This window comes from Apis laboriosa, unplaced genomic scaffold, assembly GCF_014066325.1.
Source record: "Apis laboriosa isolate Shangri-la unplaced genomic scaffold, ASM1406632v1 scaffold149_cov153, whole genome shotgun sequence".
Lineage (NCBI taxonomy): Eukaryota > Metazoa > Arthropoda > Insecta > Hymenoptera > Apidae > Apis > Apis laboriosa.
The window spans coordinates 123,688-148,064 of NW_025221797.1; the positions used below are offsets into that span (position 1 = coordinate 123,688).

At 37.7% G+C, this 24,377-nt stretch overlaps 1 protein-coding gene across 1 annotated transcript in view; it reads right to left on the reverse strand.

Annotated features, from left to right (window-relative positions):
- Positions 1–24,377, reverse strand: part of LOC122710490 (fibrillin-1) — a 95,223-nt gene that overhangs the window by 45,799 nt on the left and 25,047 nt on the right. Inside the window, exons 3-9 of the mRNA XM_043928366.1 lie at positions 14,816–15,146; positions 13,932–14,083; positions 12,828–12,959; positions 9,797–9,919; positions 6,009–6,266; positions 5,415–5,660; positions 79–5,205 (exon numbers count right to left, since the gene is read on the reverse strand). Coding sequence (XP_043784301.1) covers positions 79–5,205; positions 5,415–5,660; positions 6,009–6,266; positions 9,797–9,919; positions 12,828–12,959; positions 13,932–14,083; positions 14,816–15,146 — 6,369 coding nt within the window. The remainder of the gene's footprint in view (positions 1–78; positions 5,206–5,414; positions 5,661–6,008; positions 6,267–9,796; positions 9,920–12,827; positions 12,960–13,931; positions 14,084–14,815; positions 15,147–24,377) is intronic.

Below are 24,377 nucleotides of genomic sequence, written 5' to 3' on the forward strand. Positions count from 1 at the left end.
ATCTCAAATCAATGAAATAACGGATCGAACGAGGATCAAAGAGAGATACGTATCGATAAATGGGAGCAACATACTCACCAACACAGGTAGAATTCTGCATCTCGAATCCCTGGTTACACGAGCACTCGAACGATCCAACGGTGTTCACGCACAACTGATCGCATCCGTGTCGCGAGCCAGCGCACTCGTCGATATCTCTGCACCTCGGGGGATCGTTCTCATCGGGGCGGAAGCCTTCTTTGCAACCGCACACAACCGTCCCATTCTTCGCGGCGCAAATCTGCTCGCAGCCGCCGTTGTTATTGGCACACGGATCTACAGGGTGGCACGATTTGTTCCTTAACTCGTGACCGAACGGACAATCGCATCGATAGCCACCAAGTTCGTTGACGCATTCGTGGGAGCAGCCACCGTTATCTTCGTCGCACTCGTTCACGTCGGAGCAAGTCCTTTCGTCCTCCTTCAATTGGAAACCGGCGGGGCACTCGCAACGATAACTGCCACGCACGTTGATACAATTGTCGGAGCATCCTCCATTCTCCATCTCGCACTCGTCAACGTCCAAGCAAGTCTTGGCGTCGGTGTGAAGGTGGAGACCGTTGGCACACTGGCAGGAGTAACTACCTTCCAAATTGATGCAGATGTCCGAGCAACCGCCATTGTCCGTCGAGCACTCGTCCACGTCGTTGCACGTTTTACCGTTCCCGTCTAGCCGCAATCCTATAGGACAGTTGCACCTAACGCCGCCTACGATGTTGAAACACGCGTGGGAGCAGCCGCCATTGTTCAGCTTGCACTCGTCTATGTCGACGCAAGTTTTGGAATCGTTGGCAAGCGCGTGGCCGTCCGGGCAGGCACACCTCCACGAGCCCAAAGTGTTGACGCATTCGTGGAGGCAATCGGCCAGATCCGTTTTACACTCGTCGACGTCGACGCAGGTCTTCTCGTCCTGGGAAAGCTCGTAACCGGTTGGGCAGGAGCAAAAATGGCCGCCAATAGTGTTGGTGCATTGATGAGAGCAGCCGCCGTTCCTCTCCAGACACTCGTCTATGTCCAGGCAAGTGGATTTATCGGAGTGGAGGTAGTGGCCCTCGTAGCAGGTGCACACGTAGCTCCCCAAGAGGTTCAAGCAGTCGTGACTGCAATTGTGTCGATCGTTGAGACACTCGTTCATGTCGATACAATTTTTCTTGTTCTCCGGCAACAGGATGTAGCCGGAGGGGCACTCGCAATAGTATCCCCCTTCCGTGTTGACGCAGATGTGGGAGCAGCCTAGATCCACGTCATTCTCGAACTCCTCGCACTCGTCGATATCCTCGCAAGTTCTCTGATCCTCCTGTTTCAATCTGAATCCTAGAGGGCAGGAGCAGTGTACCGTCTCGCTACCTTCCTCGTGGTGACAATGATGAGAACAGTTTCCGTTGTTCTGCTTGCAACCGTCGATCAACCTGCAAGTTTTATTGTCATTCTCCAACACGTATCCGGTTGGACAGGTACAGTGAAACGATCCTACCAAGTTCGCGCATGTATGGGAGCATCCCGCGCTCGAGTCCTCGCATTCGTCCACGTCGTCGCAGAAAGCGGGTTCGACGGGGCTCACTTTGAATCCTTGGTTGCACCCGCACTCGAACCCGCCCTCCGTATTCGTACACCTGTGCGTGCAATTGTCCAACAATTCCGAACACTCGTCCACGTCCACGCAGGTAGCGTTGTCGTCCTCCGACAGTCTGAACCCGGACGGGCACTCGCAGGCGACGGACCCGTTTGAGAAGGAGCAGATGTCGGAACAGCCCCCGTTGTCCACGAAACATTTGTTCGCGTAGACGCAACGAAGCTTGTCATCCGCGAGGATCATGTCGTCCGGGCACAGGCAAAACGTCTCTCCTCCCTCGTAACGGCAATCGTGGGAGCAACCACCGTTCCCCTCCGAGCACCTATTTCGTCCCACGCAAACGGTTCCGTTCTCGGACAATACGAGATCCGTTGGGCAGGAGCAAGCCACCCTGCCATCCTCGTAGCTGCAATAATGGGAGCAACCCCCGTTATCCGCGTAACACTTGTTCTCCTCCGAGCAAGTGGCATTGTCGTCCTCGAGAATCATGCCTGGCGGGCAGAAACAGGAGACGGTGCCGTTCTCGTAATGGCACAAATGCGTGCAACCACCGTTGTCGATCAGGCATTCGTCGATCTCCACGCACGTCTTCCCGTCGTCCTCCAGCAGTTTGTAATTATCCGGGCAGGCGCACTCGACGCCACCCTCGATGTTGGCGCACAGATGGGAGCATCCACCGTTGTCCTCGATGCACTCGTTCACGTCCTCGCAGGTCTTTCGATCGCCTGCCAGTCGATACCCTTTCGGGCACCCGCACTCGTAGCTCCCATCCGTGTTGACGCAGGAATGGGAGCAGCCGTTGCTCACCTCGTTGCCCGCCTCCTCGCACTCGTCCCTGTCCAGGCAGCTCCTGTTATCCTTGGACAAAGCATAGCCGGCCGGGCACCGGCACTGGAACCCGCCACCCGCCACGCTCACGCACTCGTGGGAGCAGCCGTGTCCACCGGCGCAAAAATCAATTTCCTCGCACGTCCGACCGTCCGAGCTTAATTCCCACCCTGTGGGACACTCGCATTCGTAACCACCCCGGACGTTCACGCACGTGTGGCTGCAATTGTGCGCCTGCTCGCACGCCGCCACTGTGCACGTCCTATTGTCCTGTCCAAGGACCGAGCCCTCGGGACACGAGCAAACGTATCCACCGTCCAAATTTTCGCACCGATGGGAACACCCGTGGAACACATCCTTCCTCTTGCACTCGTCCACGTCCAGACACGTCTTCCCGTCCTCGACCAACTCGTACCCTCGAGGACAGGTACAGCGAAAGCTACCCTCGGTGTTGGAGCAATCGTGGGAACAACCCCCGTTGTTATTTAGGACGCACTCGTCCACGTCCAGACACGTCTTGCCGTCCTCGACCAACTCGTACCCTAGAGGACAGGTACAGCGAAAGCTACCCTCGGTGTTGGAGCAATCGTGGGAACAACCCCCACGATTGTTGGTCTCGACGCACTCGTCGATGTCCTGGCAGGTTGTTCGATCCTGTCTCAGCCGTAGACCGGGAGGGCACTCGCAGCGGTAGGATCCTTTCGTGTTGACGCAGCGGTGGGCGCAAGGGGGAGGATCCTCGGCGCACTCGTCGACGTCGCCGCAAGTGGTCTCGTCGTCCTGGAGCTCGAACCCCTCGGGGCAACCGCAACGGATCTCCTCGCCGTCTCGCTCGTACGCGTGCGAGCAATTGCGATGGACGGTAGAGGGGGAGCAGTTCCTCGAGTCCTGTTTCAGGCTCCACCCGGTCGGGCAAGTGCACTCGTATCCGCCTACGGTGTTGGTGCACGCGTGGGAGCAGGCGTGTTGCGCGGTCGCGCACTCGTCTATGTCCACGCAGGCGAGCTCCGTTTTCGAGAACACGTGTCCGACAGGGCACACGCACTCGTAAGTCCCCTCGAGATTGACGCATTCTCGGGGACAATTGTGATCTGGTTGCGCGCATTCGTCCACGTCGACGCAACTCCGACCGTCCTCGCCGAGCTCGAACCCTTGCGGGCACTCGCAAGCGTACGACCCCTCGTCGTTCCTGCACGAGAAACTGCAATTGGCCGACCCGTCTCGACACTCGTCCACGTCCTCGCAGGTGGCGCCGTCCGCGGCCAACTTGTACCCCGAAGGGCAATCGCACGCGGGGCTCGAGGAGGCGTAGGGGAGGCAGATGTGGGAGCAGGACGAGTTGGAGCAGGGGTCTGAAACGACGCAGGTGACGCCGTCGTCGGACAAGGCCCATCCAGGGAGGCAGGAGCAACGATATGAGGCGTGCTCGTTGACGCAGATGTGGGAGCACTCGTGGCTTCGTTCCAGGCACTCGTCGATGTCCCGACACCTGCCCTTGTCGTCCCGCCGCAATCCCTCCGGGCACAACGGGTCCTCGCACGTGAGGCCGTCCTGCAGAAGCGTCAAACCGTCGGGGCAGACGCACTCGTAGCTTCCCAACGTGTTGGCGCAATCGTGGGAGCAATCGTGCTCGTTCTCGAGGCACTCGTCGAAATCCTGGCAAGTTCTCCCGTCCCCCTGGAGGACGAAACCCTCGGGGCAGCTGCATTTGAAAGCGTCCCGATGCTTCTCGCACACGTGGGAACAATTGGCGAAATGGCACGGGTCGACGGGGACGCACTGCCTTTTGTCCTCCGACGCGATCATGCCGGGTGGGCAGGTGCACGCGTACGACCCTTGAACGTTCACGCACTCGTGGGAGCATTGGTGAGTCCCTTCCAGGCACTCGTTCGCGTCCTCGCAGGTCCTCGAGTCGTTCCCCAACACATAACCCAACGGGCAACCGCATTCGAATCCACCCTCCTCGTTCGAACACTCGTGGGAGCAACCGTGCCGCCCCTCGTCGCACTCGTTTACGTCCACGCAATCGAAGAAGCTGCCTTCTCCGTCCGACAACCGGTAACCCTCCCTGCAAGAGCAAGTGTAATTCCCAACGGAATTCACGCAGATCTGCTCGCACTTGTGACCACCCTCCAGACACTCGTCCACGTCCGAACAGGTCCTGTTGTCGTCGTTCAAAGTGAACCCGGATCGACAGCCGCACGCGTAACCCCCGTGGACGTTCACGCACTCGTGCTCGCAATCGTGGACGTTGTTGGCGCACTCGTCCACGTCCGTGCAATTGAACTTGTCCAACGTTTCGAAACCTTGAGGGCAGGTGCACGCGAACCCACCTTCCAAGTTCACGCAGGAGTGAGAGCACAGGTTCAGAGCGCACTCGTCCTCGTCCACGCAGCTCACCTCGTCCTCGTGGATACGATAACCTCGCGGGCAAACGCACATCGGCCCGCCCTCCGACTCTTGGCACTCGTGAGAGCAAGGTGTCGCCAGTGTTTCGCAACTTTTTCTCGCCCGAGTGCAGGTGAGATTGTCCTCCTTCAGAGAGAATCCCGTTGGACAGTGGCACTCGAACGAGCCCTCGGTGTTGTTGCAACCGTGGGAGCACGGTTTGACCCCCTCTTTGCACTCGTCGATGTCGCGGCACGACACGCCGTCTTCTCCGAGCTTGAAACCCAAGTGGCAGGTGCAGTAGTAACCGCCTGGCTCGTTCACGCACTCGTGCTCGCAGCCGGGAAGCTCTCCCTCGTCCGAGCATTCGTCGATGTCTGTTGGAAATGTATCGTGTTTTCCTATCTTTTCACTTCTTCTATGCAAATTTCATTTCCCTCGAGTTTAAATATAAAGTTAAGAATATACGAATATCGGTTCTTACTTTAATTACTTTTGATATCGCGAATTTTTTTTTTTTTTTTTTACGTAAATTCCATAAAAAAATTACGCATTTGTCTCGTTGCAGAAAAGTGTTTTTACGAACCAATGCATTCGCCGTTTTTGTTCTTTCTGAAGCCGTCCTCGCATTTGCCAAAATCTGGAATTTCCGTGATCCCCTCTTCCTCGTCGTAATCGTCATCGTCCTCGTCGTCCTCCGCGTCGTAATCTTCGTCCTGGAGAACTTTGGTCATCTTTTGGGGCTTGCTCACGCATTTAAACGAGCCGACGGTGTTCTCGCAATCGGTATTGTTCGCGCAAACCTTGGATGCGTTCTCGCATTCATTCACATCTGTATTAAAATAAATTTACACCCTCTAATTATGGATCGATAATATACATTGAATATTCACAATCAAAATACGAATATAAGAACGGTAAAAATTAAATTTAATTTCGTCTAGAGACTTTATCCACGATCTTTTCTTAACCATTTTATTAACCATTATATTCGAATTATACATTATGTTACAGATCGATATATTCGATAGAATATTCAGAATATCTCCATCCTAGAGATAAAAACGAGTGTAAGAATTGTTACGCAAATACGTACCATTATAACGTAACGATCTCACAACAACCTAGAATACCTTGGAATAAACTAAACTAGAGAGTTCTTCAGGCGAAATACGGTTACCTTGGCAAGTTTTCCAGTCGTTGGTCAGATAAAAGCCGTCCGGGCAGAGGCAAAAAGCGCTTCCAGGCGTGTTCAAACAAACATGGGAACATCCCCCGTTGTTGGTCGAGCACTCGTCGATATCCTCGCAGGTGTGATTATCCGCGGCCAATTTGTGGCCGGGAATATCGGAACAGTTGCACTCGTAGCTCCCTTCGAGATTGATGCAAGCGCCTTGGCACGGCCCGTGCCCGTTATTCACCAGGCACTCGTTAACGTCTGAACGAGAACAACCAAGCAATCTTGTGAATTGCTTTCGAAAATTTAACGGAGGGAACGGAGGGCGACAGTCTACCGTCGTTCCTCCTCTTGAGACGGTATCGAGGGCCGATTGTATCGTCGCAACATCGGACTCGAGACATCGATTCATTACTCTCGTTTCACACTTTGCGATTGGAAAAGAACGAAATATTCGTTTCGAGGAAATGAGTTTTTTTGGTTAACAGGTTTTCGGTCAATGGGGGTGGGTCGTCATATGATTATTTGTCAAGTTCGATGTCGACAAATATTATATAGAAATATTAACCGATCGAAGGAATATATTAATATTAATTAAGGAAGAAGCTTCTTTCGTTTATTTAGGAAAAATAGTGAAAAGTGGGGAGAAATTTGTATGTTGGCTAAGAATGATTGTTTTCTATTTCGTTTAATGGGAAAAAGAGATTGTTGATGAAAAGTATAATTTAGAATATTGGAAAATAATTTTCTTTCGCGACACGATGAAATGAAAACTTTGATTAAAAATTTATATGCTTGAGAGAATAAGTGTTGAAAAGTGGGGAAAGATGAAGAAGAATTGATCGAGAGGTATATACAATGAAAAAACTCATGAGCAAAATGAAGAGGGGTCTATTTAAATATTTAATTTACATAATTATGATATTAGTTTTGCAATTAATATGTAAACAGATCCTGATAAACGAGATTGATATTGTGTATAGTTAATTTCAAATGTAAACTTTTGAAGAAAGAAAGAAAGAAAGGGGAAAAAAGAGAAGGAATCGCGACAATAATACACAGCCATAATAGATTCTTGATTGTTTGGGCACGTGTTAATAGTCCTTTCAATTATCCAAGCATCGATTCGATTCGATTCCAATCGAACTATCTCGTAAAGTCAATAAACGCCCGTCTGATTTTGCGCAATATGCTACATTCTGGTAATTTCGTGCTTCAACATCGAAATTCACACTCTATTCTAATTTTATCGTATTGGAACAACTAATAGAAAGAAGAATATACTCTAATTGCTCAATTATTCCATTAAACACTTAGAATCAGAATATCAGTGAATTTAACCACAAAGAATATTAATTAAAATATTAATTCAATCGTGTTAATATTAATATCCTGTTTAAATATATAATTTTTACTAATTACTACGATAATTAGTTTCCAAATGAATCGGATTAAAATTCGTTCCAAAAATTATTCCAATCCTATTTATCGTAATTACAAATAAGTACGAACAAAATTGAGAATTGTTTTTTTTTTTTTGTAAAAAAGAAACGATTAAATAAAAATTTTCCACGAATCAAACGTAGATTAAAAATTCTTCCGCGAATCCATCCAATCGTGTTGCTTATAATTAAAAAAAAAAAAAAAAAAAAAAATCTTCAAAAAAATATCCAAACTTGTAATTACTGAAAACACGATAACCAGTTTAAGGATCGTTAAAACTTGCCTGAAAATTTGTTCAATCTCGTTGATTTAATCCACCGTCGGGGAAGTTGAATCGCGCAGGATTATCCGTCTCAAAATTTTGCTTTCGAAAGCTTTTTCGAGGAAATAGCTCGTATCGGATTTAAATTTTCCCGTGTACAACACTCGACCAGTTTGAATATTTCCTCCTCTCTCTCTCTCTCTCTCTCTCTTTTTCTCCTTTACTCACGGCTCGAGGGTTAATCAGTTTGAGTTAACGCGGGACACACGGGGTAAAACGGCGTCCAAATGAACGAACCGCAACGCGTAATTCGATAAACGAGGGGTTGTTTGTAATTCTTGGTTCGGTCGGTGGGCGAACCGCGAAAAGCAACACGAACGCCTCGCTTCCTTCTCCTTAGTTAGCCAATTTCCAGCGAAAAGACAAATTTCGCGGGTATCCCGGCGGGGTGGAAGGCCTCGAGATTGAATTAATCCGTCACCGAGGGGTTGAGGGCATTCGCCGTGTTAAATTCTTTGCGCGAATCTTGCGAGAGTTTCCCTCGTTAAACGCTGCATTCGGTTAATTGACGGATAAATTGAAACGGATATTCCCTCCTTTATCCCTTGAATTTTTAATTTCGACTTTTTTTAATTTTTTTTTCTTTTTTTCGACGATGATGCGTTTGATTAATTTAAGTAATTTTTGGTAGTCTATAAATTTCGTTAATTGTAATTCTTAATGATTTCATTGTCGGTTTAATATTTGTATATTTTTAAAATTATAAACACAAACAGTAAATGACAAACAGTTTAATTATTCATCTTATTTTCATCTTATTTGGAGGGGAATGATATATAACTTGCTTCCAAATATGATGATGTTTTAATTAAAATATTAAATTTAAGTAAGCATCGTCTAATTAGAACTCTCGTTTCATTTATTCTACGAACTCTATCTTTTTAGATGCCATAATTATAATTCCACTTTAATTAAACAATCATTGTTCCATTTAAATTGTACTATTTAACGATTGTTATTTATCCATTATTTATAACGCAAATAACACGAATCGAATCAATTTTCCATTAAAGTAATACTCCCTCAAAGAAATTATTTTTTCTTACTTAGTAGGAATTTATTTTATTGCCCATGTTTCATCGATTTCAAATTATACCACTACTGAACGTGCATACATACGTTATTTTACACGCTCAATTCTCCTTTTGCTTATAAACCAACAATCTCAGAATCTATTTCTATTCCGTCTTATCATCGGTTTCGAAATGATATTTCAAAGAATCATACAAACATTTCGAGTGAATCGCGAGTAGTGTAACATACGATTTTTCCGACGTTTGATTCCAACTTTCAATTCGCCTCGAAAGGGGAAATAAAATAGAACGAAAAAGAGAAAGGAATTCAACTGATTTAATCTGGTCGTAAATGCTGACTGATTTACTTTCGCGTCTTGGGGTAGAAATCTTTCGCAGGGATCGTGTTCAGAGAACGGAATAAAAATCACGAATGATTGCGTCTACAAACCGAAAACGCATTATCGATCAATCGTAAACTGGTTACGTGAGAGTTCTGCTTTTCAAGTAAAATATCTTCGAAGGGGTGATTATAAAATGATAATTTAAAAAAATTTTCTTACTTTTTGTCAGGAAAGATTTTTATAGCACGTGTATAGAAATTAAAATAACATATAATCAACAAAAATTAATCATTTGAAAAAGAAAGTATTTTATTATTGATTAAATTCAATATATTCTATTATAAGATGTATATACCTTTATATCTTTATAATCTATAGAAAAAATAATTAACAATTTTCTAAATGAAATAATTGTTCATTTAGTAAAAATTAAAACAGCAATTAAACATTGCACTTTGATTCAATTGGCCAATTTATAATAGGTTTTAAACTAAGAAATATGAATATTTTAAGATGTACATGTTCTAGATGTATTTTTCAAGATTAAAATTTTCTTCTATAAAAGCTAGTTTAATATGTTATAATATATAGTTTCATTAGTTATATTAATTACAAGAAATTTATATTAAAGCAGTTATCGTTGAGAACAAAATTAATTTCACAACTCACCCAGACACGATTTACTATCGTTTCCCAATTTATAACCAGAATGGCATTCACAATGGAAGGAACCAGGATCGTTGTGACAAATTTGAGCGCAACCAGCTCTACTTTCGGCACATTCGTCTATGTCTGTGAAAAGTCAACGAAAAAACTTGTTACCAAAACAATTAATATTTACAACGATACGTCGAATTGTCGCAATATATTCGCATCTTTGTATCTGAAATTTATATTTTTATCAAGAATGCTCTTTTTTATTACAGCTTCGAAAAATGTTTACAATTTATATTTTACTTGAAATATAGAACTTTTGAAATATTTCATTTTTGACGACTCTTTTTTTTTCTAAACTTCTAAAAATAAAAGAATGATAAATCCGTTGAATTTTGGAATATTAATTGGAAGTTGTAAAAATAACATAATAACTTTGAGACCCATGATATTAAATACAAGAGCATATAAATAATAATTGTACATCTTAAAATAATTTATTTGATCAAATCAAATTAAAATTTCACAAATTAACCACATCCTCTTCCATATGAAATCATAAAACATAAATCCATAATCCTCATTGATACTATTAATTTGAATAAATTACTGTAAAAGAAAACGATGGAATAAAATCTCGATCAACGAAACGAAGCATCTCTATTTATATACGTGCACAATAGGAATGCGATCATTACAGATCAGCGTTGAAACACGTGAATTCCAACACGTGAGCTCTAAAGGCGAGGGCGGTTGCACTTGAAACACGAGGTTCGATTCCACCTCGTGCTCGTGCACTCGTTTTACACACGGAGATGCCGACGTCGATTAGCATACAATAGGGACTACATAAACGCCCTCCACCCGTGTTCCTCCACCGCGAATCGCACACCGCCGCCTGTTAAGTTGAGTAATCGACGCGAAAGTGGCCGGTGATTTATGCTTCGACCATTGGTGAAATGGAACGATTCGCGATTAGTCGTCGATCGACGTGCCGATTGTTCTTCGACGATGATCAGGATGATGGATAGTTGGTGGGACTATGTAACGGGATTTTAGACCGATTCTGATGAAATTTTGATTGTTGGATATTTTTAATAATATCGATTTTGCGTTGTATTTGATATCGCGATTTTAAGGATTTTTAAAAATATATATATACGTCGAAAAGTAGAATCTTCGATGATGTGGAAAGAATTTTTAAACATTACAAGATTTTTCTTTCATTCTAGTATCGTTTTAATTTAACGAGCATTGCAAATTTAGTTATCTTACTTTATTTTTTTTTTTTATGTAAAAAAAGGATCAGAAGAAATTAAAAATTTTATCACCAAAGCAGTTCAGAGAATAGAGAAAAATATACCGTTGAAGTTGTTTTTTGTTTCATCCCGATATCTCGATCCGTTGTCGAGATATAAGAATTCAAAGTTTTCACAGTTATGACAGAGATTATGAATGGGCTCGCGGCCCAGTGACCTAGATTTTTTTTCCTACTACGCGTACTACGTTTTTCCAGGAATCGCGTCTGCCACTTGTCTGGAGTTTGGAATAGGTCAGTGAGGCGAGGCGCGAGCGAGAGATCCGAGTAAGCGACAAGGACGGAGATAGTAAACAGTTAAAAATTACCCTTTCCTTTACACGACGATATCTCGGGAACCGGAAGTCGTATCGAGATGAGCAAAAAAGCGTTTTAAAGGGCAAAGTTCAGCGCTTCTAATAAGCTTTCATTCATCGATTGGAAATAATTATCTTCGGAGTTATAGCGGTTTGAAGTTTTCGTAATTTTAATAGGCTTTAATCGAGTTTTAAAGTAAATTTTGCGATAGATATATCTATTTTTGAACGAATATAATTTGTAATTGGTATATTGTAGATTCTAATTTATTTCAGAAGTTATTTTAAATTAGAAAATGCAATTTTTTTTATTCTATTTTTGTTTTATTTCGGCGAATCAATCCTTGCCTTCTTCGATCAATCAAAATATTACATTTACAGCTTAATTATAATATTTTCTTTATAAATATACATTATATACTTCTTTTTTAAATATTATTTCTTACAAGATTACAAATTCTCTTTCCCATAATCTTATTACCATTTTTTTCTTTATTTTTCGCTTTCCAATAGTCTACGCAAACAAGAAAAATCTCGTAAAAATAAATAAAAAAAACAAATCTACAATTTTGATGAATAATCGAAGAAGGTTATTACATAAATAAATCCCTTGTTTCCAAGGATTAAATATTATTCAATCCTTAATGCTGACAAATCCTTGGGTTCGATCCAATATTGAAATATAGCATAATCTATGGTTGTCGTTGAAACAGATAAAGAGGCTTAGAATTTTTTATCCTTAGAATCGACGCTGTACGGCTATACCTACGCCTCTTCTACGATTTCGTCGAAATCCAAACGGGATTTAAAAGTTAGAAGGCCATGTAATTCTCGACGTATCGAAAAAAAATGATACGATCTTTGAATAGGGATATCGTAAATCTCGTTTTTCTTAAATAAATCCCTTGAAATGCGTAAAATGACTTTGTTTTTTTACGAATTTTTTTAATTTTCAATCTTGGAAAGCGAAATATTCTATTATTTCTAACTTTCGCATTCTTTTATCGATAGAATGAAACAAGAAAGAATAGATTTTTAAATAATTAAATAAAGATTTAATTAACAAATTGTTTTGATAATATATTAAAAATATTCTTGAAAAGAAAATTTATAAAAATTTTAAATCTAAAGTTTTCAATTTAGAGAAGATGTATTGTTATATAATTGCAAATATTTCAAATATTTTTAAAACTATTATATTCCTTAAGCAAATTCAAAGAAAAAATAAATAAATTTCTTAAAAAGTTTACAACATCTTCTTATTCGTGAAAAAAACGAATGATCAATTGAATCTAAATATCTATCATCGATGACTGCATGCATCATGCAAATACAATATCCAAATATAATATAAAGCTGATGATTCTTTCTCCTTCGTCGTATACCATAATCGAACAATAGTCTCAATTATAACAAATGAAACATAAATCACCTATGCAGGAAGATCCTTTGACGCGGAATCCATCGAAACACGAGCAGTTCACGCCTGTTTGAGTATCTTCACACACATGCTCGCACCCGCCTCGATCCTGATTGCAACGTTTCACGTTATTGAGTGTCGCTTCTGGAACAAAAGCCAATGAATTTTTTCGCTATCCGGCCGACTTTCCATCGTCGACTTTAAATTGATCGAACGCGATATTTTTATCGATTCTTTGTACCTCGTGTATGATGTTATACACGGTGACGAGGTTTCAAATTTATGAAACGCGTGGAAAAATATTTTTTTTTTTTTTTTTTTAATCTCTGTAGGTTGGTCCTGTAAAAACTTCTTTTTTCCCTCCCCCGCCTCCCCTTCTTTGAAAGGAATTTCTATGCAAAATTCTGAAAGATGAAATTCAACTGCATATGGAGATATGGAAATTAATTTGTAGCACAAAGAATTTTTTGTCATTGTAACAGTAATAACGTATAAATTTATTTATTTAGAAGATATACATTTCCTTTTGACGGATAAACAATTGTTAGAAGATCAGATATTGGAACGAGAAGTTTTCCTTTTCTTTCAATAACACGCATCGACGATCGTTTTTCAGAGGCCAATCAGTTTTACATTCTTTGAATACAATTTAATCGAAGAATCTGTTTATATTTACAAACGAATCGATTAAATAACTAGTATAATAATTTAGCATTAACTTAATTAAACTGTGTGATGTGATCGTTAACATCGATTGAATTTCTAAAAATCCTTCAATTACGATTTTAGATTCGCAGAAAACAATCTCGATATTTCAGCAACAGAGACTTAAAAAACTTGCGCCGATATTCGGTCAGGTTGGGGAAAAAAATTTAGTTCATTCAACTTTTCTAAAGTAAACGAAAAACTTTCGGTGAAAGTTATTTCAATCTCGGTTTACGCAAAAATCGGGAGAAGAAGTAAATACCATTATAGATTCATCGATAAAAAAAAAATTAAATTAGAGACTAAAAATTATTTGGAGAAACTTTTCCTTTTTTTTTTTTTAAATTATTTCCAATCCCTGGAACAAATATTTTGACAAATATCGCCTCTCCTCTCTCCTTCCCATATTACCTTCCACTTTTACGCAACGCGGAATCGCGCCTAACCAAGCGCCATCGCTGCAGAAAAGTCGATCAGTCGTCGAGTCCTCGAAAACGTATCCCTCGATGCACTCGTAAACTGCCACTAGGTATCGATTGTACGGCGGTAGTACGCTCTTCCTTCTGAAAAAAAATATAATAAAGTAGAGGAAAATATAACGCACGACACATTGGTAAATCCTGATCGAATGAAAACGTTAATAAAAATATCTCCATGGAGTAATCATGTCTCGATATGGAATCATTTTAATAAACAATGGAAATAGAAGAAAGAAAATTGTGAAATTGTGCATTGTGTGTATAATATTTTCAAATTCGTTTGAAAATCTATTGGATAACGAAAAAACTAAATATTAATGATGATTTACTTTTCAGTAGAAAAACTTTGGAAATCAATAATTTGTTGATAGAATTAGCGAGATTTAACTTAAACATCTATCGAGAATCGACTTAGATTAGAACTTTCCTTACTACATGACGAAAGCTTTCCATCGAAGCAAGCGCAGGATGTACAAAGATCCTTGATAGGTAATTTCAACTCGTAGGAATATGATAATAACAATGTTGATAAGCGAGATCGACTTAAGGTAATAATCCATGGGATCGTGAGAAGTTGGATAATTAGAATTTGCATGCATATGAAACGTTTGTTGTCACCGAAACTTTTCGAATAAACTTCATAAACTTCGCTTAATAATTATAAGAATCAGCAATTCTGGCTGATAAGAGCAACGCATATATATAATTAAAAAAAAAAGTAAAATAAAACCATATATAACTAACCATATATAATTTGTACAATTTATAAATTGAGAAAATGATTGACGACCTCGAAAAGAAGTACAAGATACAAACCTGGCATACTTGGCGGGATACGCGTTTTCGACCGGGGGAGCTTTGGTAAATCCTTTCCTTCGAGCTTTCATGATGCAGCTCAGATCCAGCCTCGACATTATTGTTTCATTCAATGCAACGCGTGGCAAAGCCGGAGGCGATTCGACCGCCGACTTCTCGCCCCCATGCCTCATCCTCTGCCTCCTCTCCTTCGCCTTCCTCCGCTTCTTCAGCTCGCCGATCCTCTTGCGCGCCCTCACCCGATCCCTCGCCGCCCTCTCCTCCCCCGCCATCGTTGAAATTGGATCATCGCCGAGATACAGATCGGTGCGAAAGTGTCGGAATCTGTTGTCTGTATGGGAATCGAAATTGTGAAAATAGAAACAGGGATACGACGAGGGGGGGAGTTTTTTTTTTTTCTCTCTCGAAATCCGTGGCGATTCGAGGAGAGAAGATATTTCGTTGAGGTGGAGAGGTTTTGCGATGCGAAAAGCAGAGAGGTGAAAGGAGTTTGAAAAATTGAGTAAATGTATGAGATTTTCTTTTTTCTTTTTTTTTTTTTTTTTTTTTTTTTTTGGAATGAATATTGAATGAATTTTTAGAATGAATATTTGAGAGATGGTTGGGAAGGAAAAATTTGGAACGCTTAGTTTCTTCTTTTTTTATTATTATATTTAACGTATTGTGCTTTATATAGATGATTTAAAACGGGAGGAAATATTTATGAACGATAATAGATTTGATGATAAGTTAAATCGGATTTGTTGGAAGTCGAGAGTTCTTTCGTATTCGAGGATCGTGTTTTCTTAATTTAAAACTGTTTCGTTCCCTATGAGAAAAATTATTTCGATGAATTGATAATCTTTATGCCGATAAGATTTAAAAAATATCGGGAAAATAATTCTTTATTTAAATATTTGTAATTCAAATATATAGAATAGCTCTTTTTCAATAAATAATATATATTTTTATGGTAGAAAGTTGAATATTTTAATACGAGATAAAATTAAATTATCACAAGAGTTTATCTATCGATATTAATTAATTTCAATTTTATATTTTATTCTACTCTTCCTTTAATAAAAATTCGCGAACTTAATTAAGATTATATATAAGAATTATGAGATTCTTTTAAAATAAAATATACACGAATATATATAAATTTAATAGTTAATTTATTAACTAATGTCTGATTATCGCAATATATATTCTACTGCAGCGCCTGACTCTAATGTCTGATAATTGCTATATCTCTGCTACTGTAATGCAATCTATCGTACAGTTATATTCTTTTCTCTCAGAGAAGAGAATAACATTCATAATAAGCAGAAAGTAAAAATTAATTAATTAGTATACCAGTTAAAATTAATTTCTTAATTTTCATGTAACTTAAACTTTTCTTAAAACACATCAAAACACCAATCTACTTAAAACTACTTAGAACTAGAAGAAAGTTTCGTTGTTTTTCACCCCTTGAAAGAATAAGAAAAATAGATGCAATCCAATTTTTATTCGTTAAAACAACTATTCATACACTTTACTTATCAAAAAATCCGATATACCGATCTTATTATAAAACTTAAGATTTCAAGAAATGAATGTCTTATTCAATTCCAACACATAAACATATAACAAATCCAAATCCCAGGAAAACGAGAATTTGAACGAGAAAATTTCCATTTTTAAGAATCTCTAATTTTACAACCTTCCTTGAAAAATGCATCCTGAATTTACCGCAATTAAAATGACTATACACATTGATGCAATCCACTTTTACATCCAATTTTCTTTTCTTTCTTCCACGAAACAACATTTACACACTTACGAGTTTCACTCTCTACATTTCTTCACTTCACTTCACTTACCTAATTAACAATCATCGAACGCTATCAAACTATCTTACCATCCGTCGATCGAAAAATGAAGCGAGATGCGCGACGCCAAATCGAATTCAAATTTCAGCGCAGATTGAATCGGGATTGCGTGCGTCGTTTGTCATGTTACGAACGTTAACGAGCGTCATCGATTAAATTCAACGTGCGTGTGCTCACCGCGTTAATATTGTTTATTACGGCGTGGAGACGAGCAGTAAATCGCGATTACGATGATCGCGCGCGCGCCATCGAGGTCTCTCGCTCGGTTTCCGGGCGGAGAGGGACATCCGGCCGTGGCAGAAACTTTGCTCGTAAGTGGCTCGTTTGCTCGCAGCCGTATTGAGCCTTCCGCCGATTTCGTTTCCTCGCCAGAGGGTTCGATGTACGTGGAGAGAAGTTGGCGCAAAGTTTTCCAACCAGTAAGTTGATTTTTGAAAGATAATTGAAAGGGGTTAAATAGATTTTCGGATTGAGAATTTAATCTTCTGTGCGAAATTGGTGTATATAAGTTGGAAAAGTCTCTCGTGGAATTGATATATTTTACAAGGAAAAGGTTTCGATGAAGATTTGTCTGTATATAAATTTGTAATATTTCTTTTTTTGCATGTGTTTTGTATGCAATCTCAATTAGAAATATTTTTTATAATATAACTTTTATAAAATTAGAAATAGATATTATTGGTGTTATTGGTATGTTATGATAGTTTGTGTTATAAATAATATATTGTAATATGTAAAGTAAATGTGGAATGTTTTAACGATTTAAATCATGTTGAAGTAAAATAAGAATTTGGTATTTAGTAAGTAGGAGCATTAGAATAAACAAGGTTGAAAATTAATTTCTACGAGCATGGAATATTTATATAGAGGATTATGCAGAAAATTGAAAATATTAATGCGCATTATTATTTTCATGTTATATCAAATTCAAAATTTCGTGCAATAAAATCATTAATAATTTAATATTTTCAATTCATTTTTGGAATTAATCGAGGACACCATAATGAATATTTTGGGCGAGCTCATTATTATGTAGAATTATTATTAAATTTATTTTAAAATATAAATTTAATAATAATTATCATATTTATGACAATAGTCGAATTCTAAATAATACGCATCGAATCACAATCACATTCAATCTTCATTCACAGAAATCCACACTAATTAACCAATAATTCCTCGCTCTATTCTTGGAACGGTTTAACGATCTAATAAACGAACCACTTCTCTAAAATAAGAAGATCGAATTCATTCTTTATATGCTGCAAAAAAATTCTTATCGAAGCAATTCGACGTAAAAAAGAAATATTTCAATTTTTTATGCGATAAATTTCATTTCCTAAAGTTCAATAAAATTTTAATTACACAATTCAAAATTATCAAATTTCGAAATATAATTTAATTAATATAATTTCTAAATGATTCTTTATATATTTTTTCCAGTCTTTAATTAATTTCATTGTTATAGAATTTGAAATTTTTGATTTTATAACTATTACAATTATATTATAATTTGGATTTATATATTAAAAAAAAATCACAAAAATATTTTAATCATCCATGATAACTCGTTCTGAAATACTTTTGAATAAACTTTGTAAATTTATAATAAAATAATATTTAATGAAAATTGAAATTTCGATTGGAAAAAGCCCTGTGTACGTAACAAGCTTTACTTCTAAAATTATCCAATCATTTTCGTTCCTCGATCAAATCGATCGATCAAGAATTCAATGCCACGCGTTAAATTAGTTTGGTCAACGTAATCGATATTGCCTTTATGCAATGAAAATCGTTCAATGATTCATAACCGCACGATTTCGAAAGTTCGTCTGCAAGCGTAACCTCATTGTTACCCTAGTTCTGACTTTAGAAACCCTTTGTCGTTATCGATTAATCGAAGCGTTTCATGGTGTACCGTCGAAACGACTTTCTTCAAAATTATGAAAATAACCTTCTCGAAAAACTCGTAAAAATTATCCAATCCCAATTTTAATATTATAAAGAAAATTATCCAATCAACGATCCCTTTATTAACGAGAATCAAAAAATCAACAAATAAATAATAACAAGAACGACGCAAAGATAAGAAAAATCTTCAATTTTTATAGCTTAAAAATTGTCTTTACAGATACTCTGTAATATAATTGTATCGAAAAAAGTATCAAATTATTGATCGCGCAGTAATTGAAAATTTAACAAGGATTCGTAAATATCCGAATTTAATGTTATTTTATTCGAGAAAAACAGGTTTTAAAAATAGATACACCCTTGTTACGTTATTCCATCAAATTAATAAATCATTGTCGGATGCAGTTACCATCTAAAAGGCCACACCCTCTGGGAAGATTTATAAAACGATATACGTATATATTTGAAGGAGACACGGGGCAAGCCGTAAATTCGGTCGTGCGTCAAACATACACGTGTTTCGAGAGCGATTATTATAAGAAATATCGAAAACAAAGGATTTAAACTCGAGGGCATATAAAGTATAAATCCGATTTAAATCCATTTCTGTTTACTTAATTCGAAGCAGTATCTCCTCGACCGCGGAATAGTACGCACGGAATAAATGTTCGTTCCTCTTTCCTTTAAATATCTATCCATGTATTAGAAAACGATACATGATTTTTTTTTAAAAAAATATGTTATATATAACGATAACGATCGATGGACGATTACTACACGAATTAATATTTTTCCTTCGTACTTGTTACTTATATTATATCGTATATTTTATACATATGGTATGACTCATTCGAAAGATGTTGAAATATGGAAAAATATTTATTGTTAAATTATGGGTAAGTAGAAGAAATCGATTAGAGAAAATTGAATATTTCAAAGTAAACTTTTAATAGATTATTTAATATAATACACTTATAATATATTTTTTTTTTTTTTTTGAAAAAATTTTTTTCTATTTCCACAGTGAATTTATGCGAGTGTTGAGAGCGAACGACGATAGCCGAGATTGGATAACTGCCGCGTTTAGGGATGAAAGGGTTAAACCTAGATTGAATGAAACGCATTACATGCACGGGTCTGAACACAGGGCTGAACACTGACACTCTCATTAAAAGCGTATCAGATAACAATCACCAGGGTTTATCAAGATCGTGAAACAGAAACCATTTGCAGAGTAATTTTCAACCAAGGGAACAGCTTTGAGCGATGAATTAACTCTGAACGCGAAATAATTACGGTCCACGTCGATAAACAATCCAACGGAATAAACGCATCCCTCCCCCTCCCGTTCCACCCTTTCGTTTTAACTTCAACCCTCTCCCCTTCCCCCTTCACAAATTCATTAATTTCAACTTTGCCCAACTTTGGTGATTCGCGATCATTCGTTTCTCTATTATTTTGAAAAACGGAATCCATAAACAATTTTATTCGTTCCTACGTTTTGTTTAACTGATAATAGGCTATAATCATATATTATTATTATTATTATTATTATTATTATTATTATTATTATTATTATTAAATTGAGTAATAACGTTTAATTTTCAATTGCATATTTTTTAAAAATTAATGTAGAAAATATTATTTATTTCTCCATCGAAGGGAAGGATTAACAAAATTTTAAATTGGCGATACAAATTAATTCTCTTATATTATTTAGAAAGATAAAACGAAGATTAAAGAAAAAAAATTCATTGGACACCACTTTTTTTTTTCTTTGTATTATTTATAATTAATAAGAATCGCTTTAATTATAAATACAAAGAGAAAGTTACTTCGTTAAATGTTTTAAAGTTTAAAAGTATCTCTTAAGAAAAAAAATTTATAAAACAAGTATTTGTAGCAAGTAAGTTGCTCAACACGTTCCACACAAACTTTGCTTAGCAATAGTACAAAAAAATAATAATAATAATAATAATAATAATAATAATAAAATACGTGTTTGACTAAAAGATAGATTTCATACAAGATTCGATTCTGTGAAAGAGATCATCACAATTTAAAATATTTTCCATAATTCAAACGAAAAGAAGATAATCGATTCCATCGATTCTTAAATTTTACTTCGAGAAATCCAAATATTTGTTTCTTTATAAATCTATTTATAAAAACGTACGTAATCCATAGCCAGGGCATTTCTCTCACGTATCTCTCGCGTATTCTATAAATAAAAGGATTTCGAAAGTGCGCGCGCCAATAAAAAAAAATTCTCTTTCTTCCATTCTTCCCACATTTTCTTCTCCAACGCTATGAATTGATCTAATTGCGTGGGACATCCCAGCCTAGACTGGATCCTGACCACACATATAATGAAACCGTGCTTCCTGTCCAGGGTTGGGCAACGCAGTGGCCAACGCACTTGATTTGCACGCTGGAACGCGCGTGCACGCGATTAACCGGCCATACATATGGAGGTTTTTCCGCGGTCTTCACTCGTCCCAGTTCGAGTCCATAGAATTAGCCGCATGTGCTCGCGACAGATTTATATACGTGGCACGATCTTACCGCACTCTGGACCGATAAATTTAGAAAAAAATTGTCCAAAAAATTTGGGTAATTTATCAAGGGGAAAGGTAAAAGTTAGTTAATTATCAAGTTCAATAATCTTACGTTTTAGGAATATAATTTAACATGTGAAAAATAAGATTGTTTTTTAAGAAATCTCGTGATGTTCGTATCAGAACATTTGCAATGGAGGAAAATTTTTTCAAAAGATATTAAAATTATCTCGATCTAATTTAGATTGAACATTTCGTTGGAATGCAACTTATTATTTCTAACCAAGAAGATTCAAAAACTCACAAATATTCAAAGACACAGGAAGAACATTTGCAATGGAGGAAAATTTTTTCAAAAGACGCAAAGGATATTAAAATTACCTCGATTTAATCTACATTAAATATTTCGTTGGAATACAATTTATTATTTTTAACCAAGAAGATTCAAAAACTCACAAATATCCAAAGACACAGGAAGAACATTTGGAGACACAGAAGGAACAATGGAGGAAAATTTTTTCAAAAGATGCAAAGGATATTAAAATTATCTCGATCTAATCTACATTGAACATTTCTTTGGAATACAATTTTTTATTTCTAACCAAGAAGATTCAAAAACTCACAAATATCCAAAGACACAGGAAGAACATTTGCAATGGAGGAAAATTTTTTCAAAAGACGCAAAGGATATTAAAATTACCTCGATCTAATCTACATTAAACATTTCGTTGGAATACAATTTTTTATTTTTAACCAAGAAAAATTCAAAAACTCACAAATATCCAAAAACACAGGAAGAATATTTGCAAATTGAAAATTTTTTCAAAAGACGCAAAGGATATTAAAATTATCTCGATCTAATTTACATTGAACATTTCTTTGGAATACAGTTTATTATTTCTAACTAAGAAGATTCAAAAACTCACAAATATTCAAAGATACAGGAAGAACATTTGCAATGGAGGAAAATTTTTTCAAAAGACGCAAAGGATATTAAAATTATCTCGATCTAATCTAATAACATTGAACATTTCTTTGGAATACAATTTATTATGGAATACAATTGTATTATAATACAATTTTTTATTTCTAACCAAGAAGATTTAAAAACTCACAAATATCCAAAGACACATTTTTCGATCCAAACATTTCCAAATTGTTCGACTATCTTTATATTCTCTTATATTCTTTTTCAAAAATTTCACAAAATCTTCCTCCCTCTCTCCCCTTTCAAAAAATCATATTATTTAATCTAGGTTTCTTTCACCATCAGGAAAAATATGCCTTACAATTAAATTAAATGAACAATAAAGATCGCCAAGAATAGGTCGCCAAAACAATCAGGCTTCCAACCCAGAGAGTTTTGTTCCAAATTACTTAACGAGCCTTGGAAGCTATAAACGGAACAAGTTGTGCAATATCCATTGGCCCGGCAAATAAAAGTTGCTAAGCCTTAACACTTGCAGCATTAGTTGGTTGCAGAGTTTGACCGCAGGCTTAGCCACGACGGATAAAGATCGCTGGGAAACCTCTGCTTGTATATGGCCGAGCTATTGCAACGAGTTATCTTTCACCAACTTCTAACAGATCATTTTCTCTTTTTTTTCTTTATTTTAATCGCGAATAATCGAGAAGAGAACAAGAAGAGATAAATAAATAAATATCGAAAGTTAATGGACGTTCAAGTTGCGTTCAAATCGGATGCTCAGTTCTGTTAATCCGTTTCACAAGTTGTTTTCGAAGAGATATTTGTGGAAGATAAGATATTATATCCAAGAGGATAAATAGAAATTTGAAATGAACCAAGTTTGGAAAATGTAAAGCAAACGTAAGATTGAACCAAAATCTCGGCCAGACTTCAAAAGCATCAGATCAATGGACAAATTCCTTCAAAAGATGTTGAAGGATAGATTAAATTTTGAAGATTTTTAAATAAAATAAATAAATAAGTAAAAAAAATATTTTTTTCTAATATAAATATGAACTCGAAAATTTAAGAATTTAATTTAACAAGAATGAAAAATGCAAGGACTCTAGATCTCTAGAATATTTAAACTTTCAAAGATCCAAAAATTCAAAGATTTAAATTAAAAAAGTATTCAAAGCTCGAGCGTTTTCTTAAAAAAAAAAAATCTTAACGTTTAAACGTTCAAAAATTCCAGAAAATCAAGCCTGCCATCTTCCATCGTGAAGGTTCAAATTCATTGAAAAGGAGTAAGCATCAACCCTCCCCCTAATATCACGCAGAGAAACGACCGTGTCGTGGACGATATCGTTAGAAATCGGAGATGCTCGCGTGTTATACGATACATTTATCTCGATCGCGGCAAATTCGAGGTATGCCATCCCGGTGAATTTCGTGGCCCTGAAACACGCCGAATGGAACAAGGGGCGACGCGTTCAGAAGGGCACGTTCCTTGACCGCCACTCGACAAATTTCCCAACTACTCGAGGAACGTTTCAGAGTTCTCCTAGGCCCTGAGCTATTTCTGAGAGGTAGACCGTGGAATCGATCGTTGAATCGACATCGTCTTCGATAATTTCCGCCCTCCCCCCGTCGACTTTCCAACGGGAATTCTTATTCCATTGAATTGAATATTTTTTGGTTTCCAATTTGGTGATCAACAAGTTGACGCGCTATCGAAATTTTTCGCAATGCTCGCTTGAACTCGAGTTAAAAAAAGAAAAAGAATAAAAGAAATTCATTAACAATGGATTTGTAAATCGTTTCGAAAAGTTTGATCCATAAGAGATTCGTTTAAAATTATTCGAATATTAAGAGATATTATTTATAATTATACGTGTATATTTATAACTAATAGAATATGTTTGTATAATAATATGTAGCATTGTTAAATCAATTTTATGGCACAATGATGTTCTATCTATCTTGTCTATGTGAGAGTGATAAGAATAATCGTAAGAATAAGATAAGATCGAAGAAAAGATTGTTACGAATACAAAAGCAAGGGAGTTACATTATAATGGAGTTACATGAATAGTGTAACGATTAAACTTAACAGAAGCAACATTTTAGAGTTTCAAGATCCATTTTGTTCTTCAGACATTCCTCCTGAGGGAATTCTCCGTAGCAGAATTCTAATATCCAGGAGTTGGGCAGAGTTTTAACAATTTTCTCAAGCAAGGAAGGAGATGATAAGGTACAGAACAAACTTTGAAAAAATTTTACTTCGTTGCGTGATTTAGATTCGCTAAAGGACAAAAGCTGATGCAAAA